Source organism: Mobula birostris, chromosome 4 (genome assembly GCF_030028105.1).
Source record: "Mobula birostris isolate sMobBir1 chromosome 4, sMobBir1.hap1, whole genome shotgun sequence".
NCBI classification, from domain to species: domain Eukaryota; kingdom Metazoa; phylum Chordata; class Chondrichthyes; order Myliobatiformes; family Myliobatidae; genus Mobula; species Mobula birostris.
Window position 1 is genome coordinate 92,606,204 of NC_092373.1, and position 13,782 is coordinate 92,619,985.

The 13,782-nt window shown below is 43.0% G+C and overlaps 1 protein-coding gene across 2 annotated transcripts in view; it reads right to left on the bottom strand.

Annotated features, from left to right (window-relative positions):
- The window catches only part of LOC140196479 (serine/threonine-protein kinase PAK 2-like), a 100,050-nt gene that overhangs the window by 8,140 nt on the left and 78,128 nt on the right, over nt 1–13,782 (bottom strand). For both annotated transcript variants that reach the window (XM_072255757.1, XM_072255758.1), the window contains exons 7-12: nt 12,488–12,620; nt 10,420–10,483; nt 9,996–10,044; nt 7,028–7,140; nt 6,639–6,756; nt 3,894–3,993 (exon numbers count right to left, since the gene is read on the bottom strand). In XM_072255757.1, the coding sequence (XP_072111858.1) occupies nt 3,894–3,993; nt 6,639–6,756; nt 7,028–7,140; nt 9,996–10,044; nt 10,420–10,483; nt 12,488–12,620 (577 nt within the window). The remainder of the gene's footprint in view (nt 1–3,893; nt 3,994–6,638; nt 6,757–7,027; nt 7,141–9,995; nt 10,045–10,419; nt 10,484–12,487; nt 12,621–13,782) is intronic.

Sequence of the window (13,782 nt, forward strand, 5' to 3'; positions counted from 1 at the left end):
AAATAAGTCCTGGACCAGCCTATTGGCTCAGGGTGTCTGACCCTCCAAGGGAGGAGTTGTAAAGTTTGATGGCCACAGGCGGGAATGACTTCCTGTGACGCTCTGTGTTGCATCGCGGTGGAATGAGTCTCTGGCTGAATGTACTCCTGTGCCCACTCAGTACATTATGTAGTGGATGGGAAACATTGACCAAGATGGCATGCAACTTGGACAGCATCCTCTTTTCAGACACCACCGTCAGAGAGTCCAGTTCCATCCCCACAACATCACTGGCCTTACGAATGAGTTTGTTGATTCTGTTGGTGTCTGCTACCCTCAGCCTGCTGCCCCAGCACACAACAGCAAACATGCTAGCACTGGCCACCACAGACTCGTAGAACATCCTCAGCATCACCCGGCAGATGTTAAAGGACCTCAGTCTCCTCAGGAAATAGAGACGGCTCTGACCCTTCTTGTAGACAGCCTCAGTATTCTTTGACCAGTCCAGTTTATCGTCAATTCGTATCCCCAGGTATTTGTAATCCTCCACCATGTCCACACTGACCCCCTGGATGGAAACAGGGGTCACCAGTACCTTAGCTCTCCTCAGGTCTACCACCAGCTCCTTAGTCTTTTTCACATTAAGCTGCAGATAATTCTGCTCACACCACATGACAAAGTTTCCTACCGTAGCCCTGTACTTAGCCTCATCTCCCTTGCTGATGCATCCAACTATGGAAGAGTCAGCCGAAAACTTCTGAAGATGACAAGACTCTGTGCAGTAGTTGAAGTCCGAGGTGTAAATGGTGAAGAGAAAGGGAGACAAGACAGTCAGGTAATCAAGAATCCATGACACCAGGGAAGCATCCAACTGCATCGCTGTCAGCTTCTCCCCCAGCAGAGCAAGGCAGATGGTGTTGAACGCACTGGAGAAATCAAAAAACATGACCCTCACAGTGCTCGCTGGCTTGTCCAGGTGGGCGTAGACACGGTTCAGCAGGTAGACGATGGCATCCTCAACTCCTAGTTGGGACTGGTAGGCGAACTGGAGGGGATCTAAGTGTGGCCTGACCATAGGCCGGAGCAGCTCCAGAACAAGTCTCTCCAGGGTCTTCATGATGTGGGAGGTCAATGCCACTGGTCTGTAGTCATTGAGGCCGCTGGGGCGCGGCGTCTTTGGCATAGGGACGAGGCAGGATGTCTTCCACAGTACAGGAACCCTCCGGAGCCTCAGGCTCAGGTTGAAGACATGGCGAAGTACTCCAGATAGCTGAGGGGCACAGGCTTTGAGCACCCTGGTATTGGCACCATCCGGTCCTACAGCCTTGCTTGGGTAGAGACGTTTCAGCTGTCTTCTCACCTGTTCAGCTGTGAATATCTTCCCAATCACTGAGGTCAGGCTAACTAGCCTATAATTTTCTTCCTTCTGCCAAACTCCTTGTTGAAGAGTGGAGTGACATTTGCAAGCTTCCAGTCCTCTGGGACCATGCCAGAATATAGTGATTCTTTAAAGATCATTACTAGTGCCTCCACAATCTCTTCAGTTAAGTTTTGTTAGTACCCTGGGATGTAGTCCACCATCTACCTTCAGATCTTTCAGCTTCCTAAGCACCATCTCTCTAGTAATAGCAATTGCATTCTCATACTCTTAAACTTCAGGGATACTGCTAGTGTACTCGACAGTGAAGACTGATACAAGATACTTACTCAGCTCATCTGGCATTTCCTTGTCCCCCACTACTATCCCTGCAGAGTCATTTTCCAGCGGTTCGATATCCACTCTTGCCTCTTTTACTCTTTGTATATCCAAAAAAACTTCTGGTACCCTCTTTGATATTGGAAAGCTTACCTTCATATTTCAACTTTTCTCTCTTCATGGCTTTTTTAGATGCCTTCTGTTGGTTTTTAAAAGCTTTCTCATCCTCTAACTAATTTTTGGTCTATTATATGTCCTTTTTTTTTGCTTTTATGTTAGCTTTGACATCTTTTTGTCACACACAGTTGGATCATTCTGCCTTTAGAATACTACTTTTTTGGCACTTACAGTGGTATGTAAAAGTTTGGGCACCCCTGGTCAAATTTTCTGTTACTGTGAATAGCTAAGCAAGTAAAAGATGACCTGATTTCCAAAAGGCATAAGGTTAAAGATGACACATTTCTTTAATATTTAAAGCAAGATTACTATTTTATTTCCATCTTTTACAGTTTCAAAATAACAAAAAAGGAAAAAGGCCCAAAGCAAATGTTTGGGCACCCTGCATGGTCAGTACTTAGTAACACCCCCTTTGACAAGTATCACAGCTTGTAAACGCTTTCTGTAGCCAGCTAAGAGTCTTTCAATTCTTGTTTGGGGATTTTTGCCCATTCTTCCTTGCAAAAGGCTTCTAGTTCTGTGAGATTCTTGGGCCATCTTCCATGCACTGCTCTTTTGAGTTCTATCCACAGATTTTCGATGATGTTTAGGTCAGGGGACTGTGAGGGCCATGGCAAAACCTTCAGCTTGTGCCTCTTGAGGTAGTCCATTGCAGATTTTGAGGTGTGTTTAGAATCATTATCCTGTTGTAGAAGCCATCCCCTTTTCATCTTCATTTTTATAGACGGTGTGATGTTTGCTTCCAGAATTTGCTGGTATTTAATTGAATTCATTCTTCCCTCTACCAATGAAATGTTCCCTGTGCCACTGGCTGCAGCACAAGCCCAAATCATGATCGATCCACCCCCATGCTTGACAGTTGGAGAGGTGTTCTTTTCATGAAATTCTGCACCCTTTTTTCTCCAAACATACCTTTGCTCATTGCGGCCAAAAAGTTCTATTTTAACTCCATCAGTCCACTGGACTTGTTTCCAAAATGCATCAGGCTTGTTTAGATGTTCCTTTGCAAACTTCTGACACTGAATTTTGTAGTGAGGATGCAGGAAAGGTTTTCTTCTGATGACTCTTCCATGGAGGTCCTATTTGTGCAGGTGTCACCACTCCAGAGTCTGCTAAATCTTCCTGAAGGTCTTTTGCAGTCAAACAGGGGTTTTGATTTGCCTTTCTAGCAATCCTACGAGCAGTTCTCTCAGAAAGTTTTCTTGGCCTTCCAGACCTCAACTTTATCTCCACCGTTCCCGTTAACTGCCATTTCTTAATTACATTACGAACTAAGGAAATGGCTACCTGAAAATGCTTTGCTATCTTCTTATAGCCTTCTCCTGCTTTGTGGGCATCATTTATTTTAATTTTCAGAGTGCTAGGCAGCTGCTGATTGTTGGGACAAGTTTTGAGGAATCAGGGTATTTATAAAGCTTGAAGTTTGCATCACCTGGCCTTTCCTAATGATGACTGTGAACAAGCCATAGCCCCAACAAGCTAATTAAGGTCAGAGACCTTGGTAAAAGTTATCTGAGAGCTCAAATCTCTTGGGGTGCCCAAACTTTTGCGTGGTGCTCCTATCCTTTTTTTCCACTCTAAAATTGTACAAAACAAAAATAATACACTAATCTTGCTTAAAATGTTGAAAAGAATATTTCATCTTTAACTTTATGATTTTTGGAGATCAGTTCATTTTCTACTCACTTAACTATTCACAGTAACAGAAATTTTGACCAGGGGTGCCCAAGCTTTTGCATGCCACTGTATGTATTCAGCGCCTTCTGAATTGCTCTTAGAAACTCCAGCCATTCCTGCTCTGCTGTCAACCCTGGTAGTATTCTCTTATCAATCAACTTAGGCCAGCTCCTCTCTCATGTACATTTGCTGCCTAACCTGAGCATTACCAGTACTGCATTTCTCCCCCCAGATTTTCAGCATCTGTAGTTTTGATTCTTTCGAATTCCTTTTCAATTCCCAGATCTAAGCCTAATGAAACGCAGCCTTTCACTAATGGTAAGGAGGAGTGCTTCAGTATGATGGGAATCAAACTGTTACTTACTGAGTTTCACAGATCCATCCATTCCCAGCAACACGTTATCACTCTTGATGTCTCGATGTATGACCTGGTTCGCATGAAGGAACTCCAATGCTTGTAGGCACTAAACAGAAAGAAAGGGAAGATCGGGCACTGTTTTGTATTTAATAAGTTCCAGTGCTGGGAATCTCAAAACAAAGACTGTGAATGAGATACCCTGATGCACAGATTTATTCTTTCATTATAGTGCTTCAGTTTTGTGGAGAGACTGGGCAGGCTGGGCTTGTTTTTCCTGGACCACAGGATCTGGGGGATCTGGTTGAAGTGTACAGAATTCTCAGAAGCAAAGACAGGGTAAATAACAGAAAAGTTTTCACTGTAAAAGAGGCAAAAAGTGTTAACGAGCATAGGTTGAGGGTAGGCAACAAAAACTTTGAAGGAATGGGATATAATTTTGTTTTTAACCCAGAGGGTGACTGGAATTTGGAACCTGCTGCCTGAATGGCGGAAGTGGGCACCTTCACTACACTTTAGTAGTAAATAGATGGGCACTTGACATTGCCAAGGCTGAAATGGCTTCAGACCTAGAACTGGTTAACGGGATTAGTGTAGATGTGTAGTTGATGATTGAATTAGGTACATTTGGTCAAAGGGCCTGTTTTTCTTTTGCTGCTTTCACCTTTAAAAGTAACCCATCTCCTTTCTCTTCCATATAACTGCAGGTGGACCTGGGGAACACTAGGTAAAGGCAGGTGGACCTGGGGAACACCAGGTAAATGCAGGTGGACCTGGGGAACACCAGGTAAAGACAGGTGGACCTGCGGAACACCAGGTAAAGGCAGGTGGACGTGGGGAACACTAGGTAAATACAGGTGGACCTGAGGAACACTAGGTAAATGCAGGTGGACCTGGGGAACACTAGGTAAAGGCAGGTGGACGTGGGGAACACTAGGTAAATGCAGGTGGACCTGAGGAACACTAGGTAAAGGCAGGTGGACGTGGGGAACACTAGGTAAAGGCAGGTGGACCTGAGGAACACTAGGTAAATGCAGGTGGACCTGAGGAACACTAGGTAAAGGCAGGTGGACGTGGGGAACACTAGGTAAATGCAGGTGGACCTGAGGAACACTAGGTAAAGGCAGGTGGACGTGGGGAACACTAGGTAAAGGCAGGTGGACCTGATAAACACTAGGTAAATGCAGGTGGACCTGAAGAACACCGGGTAAATGCAGGTGGACCTGAAGAACACCGGGTAAATGCAGGTGGACCTGAGGAACACCGGGTAAATGCAGGTGGACCTGAGGAACACTGGGTAAAGGCATGTGGATCTGAGGAACACCGGGTAAAGGCATGTGGACCTGAGGAACACCGGGTAAATGCAGGTGGACCTGAGGAACACCGGGTAAATGCAGGTGGACCTGGGGAACATTAGGTAAAGGCAGGTGGACCTTGGGAACACTAGGTAAAGGCAGGTGGACCTGAGGAACACTAGGTAAAGGCAGGTGGACCTGGGGAACACCAGGTAAAGGCAGGTGGACCTGAGGAACACCAGGTAAAGGCAGGTGGACCTGGGGAACACTAGGTAAATGCAGGTGGATGTGAGAAACACTAGGTAAAGGCATGTGGATCTGGGGAACACCACGTAAATGCAGGTGGACCTGAGGAACACTAGGTAAGTGCAGGTGGACCTGAGGAACACTAGGTAAAGGCAGGTGGACCTGGGGAACACTAGGTAAATGCAGGTGGACCTGGGGAACACTAGGTAAAGGCAAGTGGACCTGGGGAACACTAGGTAAATGCAGGTGGACATGAGGAACACCAGGTAAATGCAGGTGGACCTGAGGAACACTAGGTAAATGCAGGTGGACCTGAGGAACACTAGGTAAATGCAGGTGGACCTGGGGAACACCAGGTAAATGCAGGTGGACCTGAGGAACACTAGGTAAAGTCAGGTGGACCTGGGGAACACTAGGTAAATGCAGGTGGACGTGAGGAACACGAGGTAAAGGCAGGTGGACCTGGGGAACACCAGGTAAATGCAATTGGAAATAAGAGAAATCAGAAGCACATTTTTGAAAAATGGCTGACAGTACGTGATTTTTTTTCTTATTTAGAAGCAGAGATCAACTAAATGTAAAGAGATATACAAGGCAGAATTTTCCCTGCCATATTTACACCATCCTGTAAACACACTATTATTCACCAGGCAGGTGTCAATAATATGTATATAAATAATAAAATATCAGAAATTGCCAGCTTATTCAGTATTTTCAATTGAAACAAGGAATCAAGGGTAACCCATGTTACAGCACTGAAATTCCAGTGATACAGCTTCAGAAATCAGCTGACCCACAGGCATTTTTGTAAACCAGTAGAAGTCAGGTGAAAATGAATGAAAATGAAGCAGCTTATGCCAGCAGTCACTCCTGTGGGTAGCTAAATTATAAGTGATGAATTATACAAAAAAATAGAAACCATGCAAAGTGGCCACAATCGAGATCTCTACAGGCTTATGTGGCTGCTCCCATAGCCTTCAGTACCCCGATCTTTCAAAAAAATACATCTACCTTTTCTTTAACGATCTCCACGGTCTACATTGCCCCAGGGTAAAGAATTCTAGAGATCTACCACCCTCTGATAGGAGAAATTCCGACACACCTCAGATTTTAATGACACTCCCTTATTTTCTAACTACGATGACCACAAGTTTTCCTATTAGTATAAGAAAGATGCTGAAGAATTGGAAAGAAACTTCGTATTGACACTTACCTCCCTGCACACAGCAGCAATCTGTGCCTCATCCATACAGGTTTCGGTAACAACATCGGTCAGAGAACCTCCAGCCAGATATTCCATGACAACACACAACTCATCTCCCACCAGGTAGCTAGAACAAAAAGGCAGCAGTTGTTTGTAACAATGGCCCATTAACAGCAAGAGTGCTGCAGATACAGCTTCTCAATTATATTTCCAGCACAGGTTACAAACCCATTTCTGAGGAATATCATAAAGACAACAATATACACTTAGCAGTCACAAGGTGATGGCTGAGAGATTTCAAAGAGGAATTGTTTCACTGTAGGTAGAGGTGGATGGAGGAATGCATAAAGCAGATTCTAACTGGTATTGTGCAAACAAACTTGTTCTTTCTCTATTACCTGTCGAGGAAATTGACAATGTTGCTGTTCTTCAGCTCTTTCATCACCAAGATCTCATTGATGATCAGCTCTTTCTTTGGTTGTTTCTGCAGGTTGATCTGTTTGATTGCCACCTGGGAAAGAACATGCATGGCATGGTTATGCAGCTTGTCCAAATGCAGCACCATCACAGCGCAACCCTATCATAAATACAATGCTCTGCTTACAGGCAGGATCAGACAAAGCCGCTGTATAATCATCGCATTCCTAAACTACAGGAAGTCTGCTTCATCTTGCCATACCTAGTTTTCTCCCACATGGAAGGTAGAGTTTTTGGCAGGCTGTGGCAGGCAAGAATATTTCTTCAGCACCATCAGGATAAAACTTCTAAATTACTTTCTCACAACGATCATGCAGCCATACAATTTCGAACAGCACCTCTGGCTTCACCTAACTCATCGTAACAGCCACAGATCATTAACAAGCTGACTTGACTCCTCTTTTGGGCAATAAACTAAACCCAAGATCAGTAATGGGCAGCATCCATATAAAATACCTTTCTTCATTGTTCATAGACACAACCCAAGTAAAGCTCCTTTCCAGAAACCAGTACAAGTTCCCCCATGTTATGAACACCCACTATACAGTGGCATGCAAAAGTTCGGGCACCCCGGTCAAAATTTCTGTTACTGTGAATAGCTGAGCAAGTAAAAGATGACCTGATTTCCAAAAGGCATAAAGTTAAAGATGACACATTTCTTTAATGTTTTAAGTAAGATTACTTCTTTATTTCCATCTTTTACAGTTTCAAAATAACAAAAAAGGAAAAGGGCCTGAAGCAAAAGTTTGGGCACCCTGCATGGTCAGTACTTAGTAATACCCTCTTTGGCAAGTATCACAGCTTGTAAATGCTTTCTGTAGCCAGCTAAGAGTCTTTCAGTTCTTGTTTGGGGGATTTTTGCCCATTCTTCCTTGCAAAAGGCTTCTAGTTCTGTGAGATTCTCGGGCCATCTTCCATGCACTGCTCTTGAGTTCTATCGACAGATTTTCGATGATGTTTAGGTCGGGGGACTGTGAGGGCCATGGCAAAACCTTCAGCTTGTGCCTCTTGAGGTAGTCCATTGCAGATTTTGAGGTGTGTTTAGAATCATTATCCTGTTGTAGAAGCCATCCCCTTTTCATCTTCATTTTTATAGACGGTGTGATGTTTGCTTCCAGAATTTGCTGGTATTTAATTGAATTCATTCTTCCCTCTACCAGTGAAATGTTCCCTGCGCCACTGGCTGCAACACAAGCCCAAAGTATGATCGATCCACCCCCGTGCTTAACAGTTGGAGAGGTGTTCTTTTCTTGAAATTCTGCACCCTTTTTTCTCCAAACATACCTTTGCTCATTGTGGCCAAAATTCAGCATCAGAAGTTTGCAAAGGAACATCTAAACAAGCCTGATGCATTTTGGAAACAAGTCCAGTGGACCGATGAAATTAAAATAGAACTTTTTGGCCGCAATGAGCAGAGGTATGTTTGGAGAAAAAAGGATGCAGAATTTCATGAAAAGAACACCTCTCCAACTGTTAAGCACGGGAGTGGATCGATCATGCTTTGGGCTTGTGTTGTAGCCAGTGGCACGGGGAACATTTCACTGGTAGAGGGAAGAATGAATTCAATTTAAATACCAGCAAATTCTGGAAGTAAACATCACACCGTCTGTAAAAAAGCTGACGATGAAAAGAGAATGGCTTCTACAAACATTTGTACAACAGGATAATGATCTTAAACACACCTCAAAATCCACAATGGACTACCTCAAGGGACGTAAGCTGAAGGTTTTGCCATGGCCCTCACAGTCCCCCAACCTAAACATCATCGAAAATCTGTGGATAGACCTCAAGAGAGCAGTGCATGCAAGACGGCCCGAGAATCTCACAGAACTAGAAGACTTTTGCAAGGAAGAATGGGCAAAAATCCCCCAAACAAGAATTGAAGGACTCTTAGCTGGCTAAAGAAGGCGTTTACAAGCTGTGATACTTGCCAAAGGGGGTGTTACTAAGTACTGACCATGCAGGGTGCCCAAACTTTTGCTTTGGGCCCTTTTCCTTTTTTGTTATTTTGACACTGTAAAAAATGGAAATAAAGAAGTAATCTTACTTAAAACATTAAAGAAATGTGTCATCTTTAACTTTATGCCTTTTGGAAATCAGGTCATCTTTTACTTGCTTAGCTATTCACAGTAACAGAAATTTTGACCGGGGTGCCCAAACTTTTGCATACCACTGTATAGACACCCTGTACATTTAAATGAGCATTTGGGACACTGGTGGGGTGAATTGCTTGCTGTTGCAGGACTACAGAAATCTTCTGTTGAGTGCAATAGAACATTTCAGTGATTCCTCTCCCCTTGATCCACAACTACTGGGGGCTGCATTGAGCCCTGCAATGCTGCAAGCGCTAAGAAGATTCACCCACTCATTGAGTCAACGAGACTGGCTGGAAGCTGCTCTTTCCGTGCCTGCTCAGTCTCCCATCACACCTGTCTATCTCCTACACTCTTACTGTTCATCACCAACTTAGCAACAGTTCAGGTTACAAACAGTTCTGAGGAAAAGAAGATATTACACATTTTGGATGTGACTGTAACATTTAAAATCATGACTTGTGGATTTGGTGCACCTTACTGCACATAACGTCCTTGTATCTTACAGGCAAGGGATTGAGGATATGCTGGACTTTGGAGTAACAAGCAATCTGCTGGAGCAATTTAGCAGATTGAGTAGCATCTGCAGGGGGAAAAGAACTGATAATTTTTTGGGGCAGGGTCCTGACTTTGACTGAATACATAGACAATACCTTGCCCCCTTCAACAGATGCTTCTCAACCTGCATAGTTCCACTAGTAGATTGTTTACTGCCCTAGTATCTTGATGCCTAGAAGTGGAAAGCCCCCAACCTTAGCCTGATAATAGACAGCTTCCAGGTTTAGCAGTGATTTACCTCCTGTCCTGTGGCAACATCAATAGCAGTGAATACAGTCCCAGAGGCACTGTGAGGAAACAGAATAATAAGTGTAAATACAAGAGATTCTGGAGATGATGGAAATCGAGTAAAACACATAAAATGTTGGGAACTCAGCAGGTTACACAGCATCTTTGGAGAGGAATAAACAGTTGATGTTTCAGGCTGAGACCTTTAATCAGGACAGTGAAGTATTTCTGCATTAGTGCACTTATATGATCTGAAACCCCTCTCACTAGGAAGTATAATCTGGATTCCCAACAGGTGAAAAACTGTCTTAAAAACTACAATGATCAGAGCTCTAAAGTGATCTCAAGAACTCAGTCATATTCTATCAGTCTTCCAGAACCTAATACATCTATCCTGACAAAGGTTGCATAGAAGCTGAAGAATTAGAACTTACCCCTGTCCAATTTTCTCAAATCTGGTGTACTTCTTCTTTGGATCTCCAACACTCACAATACTTCCTGTATAAAGATGGAGAAATGAGTTTATAACACAATAAAAAGCCCCAGGACATTCAAATGGTTCACAGATATTCTCCAATATCCAAACTATCACAACCCAGAGCATAGTCCTTAAGTACAAATCAAAATACCTCAATTACAAATCCTTTGTCCAATTTGGAGATTAGACCACCGCCTCTTGTGAATTTCATCCTTTCCCCATTGAGTGCTGTGGCCTGCATCACATATTTCCCATCACCTCAATGAAGAGTACTCAGTTATTCAGAGGAACGGTAATTCACTCAGCTCCTTGAACTGACTCTGTATGCTGTCAGTATACAGATGATCTGCACATTACTCCATTAACCTGACCAAGATTCAAATCCTTAAAATCCCCGACTTGACAAACGACACAGAAACAAGTTTTCCCTCATCTACTTCCACATTATCTTAAAAATTCTTCATTAGCGTACACCATTAAATCACCTGTAATTAAAGGAAAACAAACTTTGTCTATGCATATTTCTCAGTCTTTTGTGCTTTTAGTCCCTGGTACAATTTAAATGATTGCACATTGTATCACTGAAAGATAAATATATTCTTCCAAAGGTTGTGTTCAAAATGAGCACAGCACCCAGGTACAACCCATGTCCTTCACTTTCCACCCCTCAAATGGACAATCTTTAATTGCAATTAAATGAAGAACTCAGTTACCCAGTCCATTTCACTAGTTCATTGACGAGACAGACAGTGGGGACGCTGTATTGCTTTGGTTATGATTCAGACTAGGACCACACTAAGGATGCAAGATCTCCTGTCGCAGCCACCCAGGAGAGGAGGTGCCAAGGAAGTGCAGTAGAGCCACTGTGGGGTGTACTGGTATCTGTATTGGGTTGGGGGCTAGCCCCTTCTGTTGGTGCTCAGTTGGTGGAGGAACAAGATAACCAAAGCAACATCACATAAATCTACAGACATGCCACTTATGGATTTGGGCTAGATTATTATTTTTTTTTCTTTGTGGCTGTATGCTTTTCTGAAATCATAATTACATACGCTATTTCTGTTATGTACTGTTAGTAATGTGTTTTGCTCCTTGGCCTAGAGGAACGCAGTTTCGTTTGGCTATATTCATGTATGGTTGAATGACAATTAAAGTATAGTCTTTCAGTGCTCCGAATGCACAGCACCCAATTAAAATTCTCACAATGCAGTGCTTAATCTCCCATCTCTGCAATATACAGCACAAAATTATAGGCAGAATCCACCTGCCCAAATGCTCAGTGCTTGCTTACAGTCAAGATCAATATTACCATATGATCCAAGTCAGAAACTGTTCACAGCATAGATCAACCTCACCTCTCCTCTGCAGTACACAGCAACTCTATCACAATGCTGTCCATTTGACTTGATCCCAGATTTTACTTATTTCATTTTGACCAGAATGGAGTGGGGCCCCCAATATTTAACTGGTTTATTAAGCAAATCACAAGGGAGAAATAGAGGCTGCAATGGTGGCATGTGCAAATTTCAAGAACCTTAGAGTACAAAACCGAGATTATTGTTTATATAAATTGTAAAAGTGGTTGCAGTTAAACAATTTCCCTGCCCTTAACTATAATAAGGTGGAACATCAAGTAAGTAATATTCTTCCATAAGCAAGCACAAAATGCGATTGTCCACTTGGAAGAAAAGACACCTGACAAACCACCAATAAAATGGTGTCGAAAAACACAGTGTGTCATTCTTGAGGCTCCCGTTTTAATTCTGAAATTCAAAGGATTGATTGTTTTGGCAGTCAAGTGAAGTGTTTCAAGATAGCATCCAGTCATAGTAAATGTCTTAAACTAATGTTCAACTCACTTATTAAAACCCTTCCGCAAGCTCTTTCCATGAACTCCACAGCTGCTTTATGTGAAGATCCAACACACGTATCAGTTCTACCACATTAAATCTAAATATCTTGCTTTGCACCTATAACAGTGTGATTACCGCAGAGAACTGCTTGTAAAACTTGTAAGCACTTACTCAATTTTTCCATAATCTCATCATCTGTCATCTTAGTTTTCTTTTTTGCTTTCTCGGATTCCTTAGTGCCATCACCACCTGGTTCCTTGCTGGCAGCAGGGGGGATTGGATCTATCACCGAACGTGTATAAACCTCAAAAAAAAGTAAATGCTGCTACAGAAACTGCAAGATTACATCAAAACACACAACAATAATGCATACACAATGCAGCTCTTTAAAACATCCTTAAATCACACTTCATCTCCCATTATGTACTAATGTGCTGGAATACAGTTTGCTGCATGCCACAGTTTTACAAACCCAAACCAGATGAACATTATTGAGTTTAGACAACAGATGGTCATCAAACATCAGCCACTGCCTTTAGTACCTCGGTCTCAAACCCATCCCACAGGTATGAATAAAATAAATGCGGAGAAGAGCAAATGTACAAAATCAGACCACCAGTGGTCATAAAAATCAGAGTAAAAAAATGTAAGGAAAGCTATAAAGTCAAACGGATACAGCACGCGAATGGGCCTTTGGCCACTGAGACAGACCCAACTATCAACCAGCCATTTACATTCAATTTTTATTCTCCTTGCATCTCATCAACTCCTCCAGGTTCTACCACACACTTACATCTCAGGGACAATTACCAACCATGTCAAACTCACGCAGTCACAGGGAAAGTGTTCCAAACTGCAGCTGAGGTCAGGATTGAACCTGGGTCTCTGGTGTTGTGAGGCAGCCACTCTACCAGCTGCACTGCTTCGTCTTTTCTATTTACAGCTTCTGATCTCCTGTGCATTTTCCACCACCTGGTTGTCTGCTCCAGTGTGCAACTCTGGCAACACTACAGTTACATTTACCAGTACTTGCAAAGTCATTACCTATTTTTAATTCTTGAAACCCACAACTACCAGGCATGCACTCTTTTTAAAATATATGCTTTGTAGTCAAAATAAGCACCTACAAATTCAACCGAGAAATGTGAATTCTGCCAGAATAACCAGGGATATAAAGGATAGGTAGCTAGGCAGTGAAAAGTAAAAGGTGATATCTAAGGACAGGCTTAGACTACGGAGAGGTGTGGGTGTTCTCGGCAGTCAAGTGCTAGGCAAGTTTTCTGTGATTTGAATTCTCCACTCCAAACCGCCTGTGTCTTTGGCTTCCTGCACTGTTGTAACGAAATTCAATGGAAGCCTAAGGAACATTGCATCGGTTTGATTAGGAACCTTACAACCTTTAAACTTTAATGAGTTCAAAAATTCCAGATCATAACTACTGCCCCAGCAGGTATTGGTAAAACATT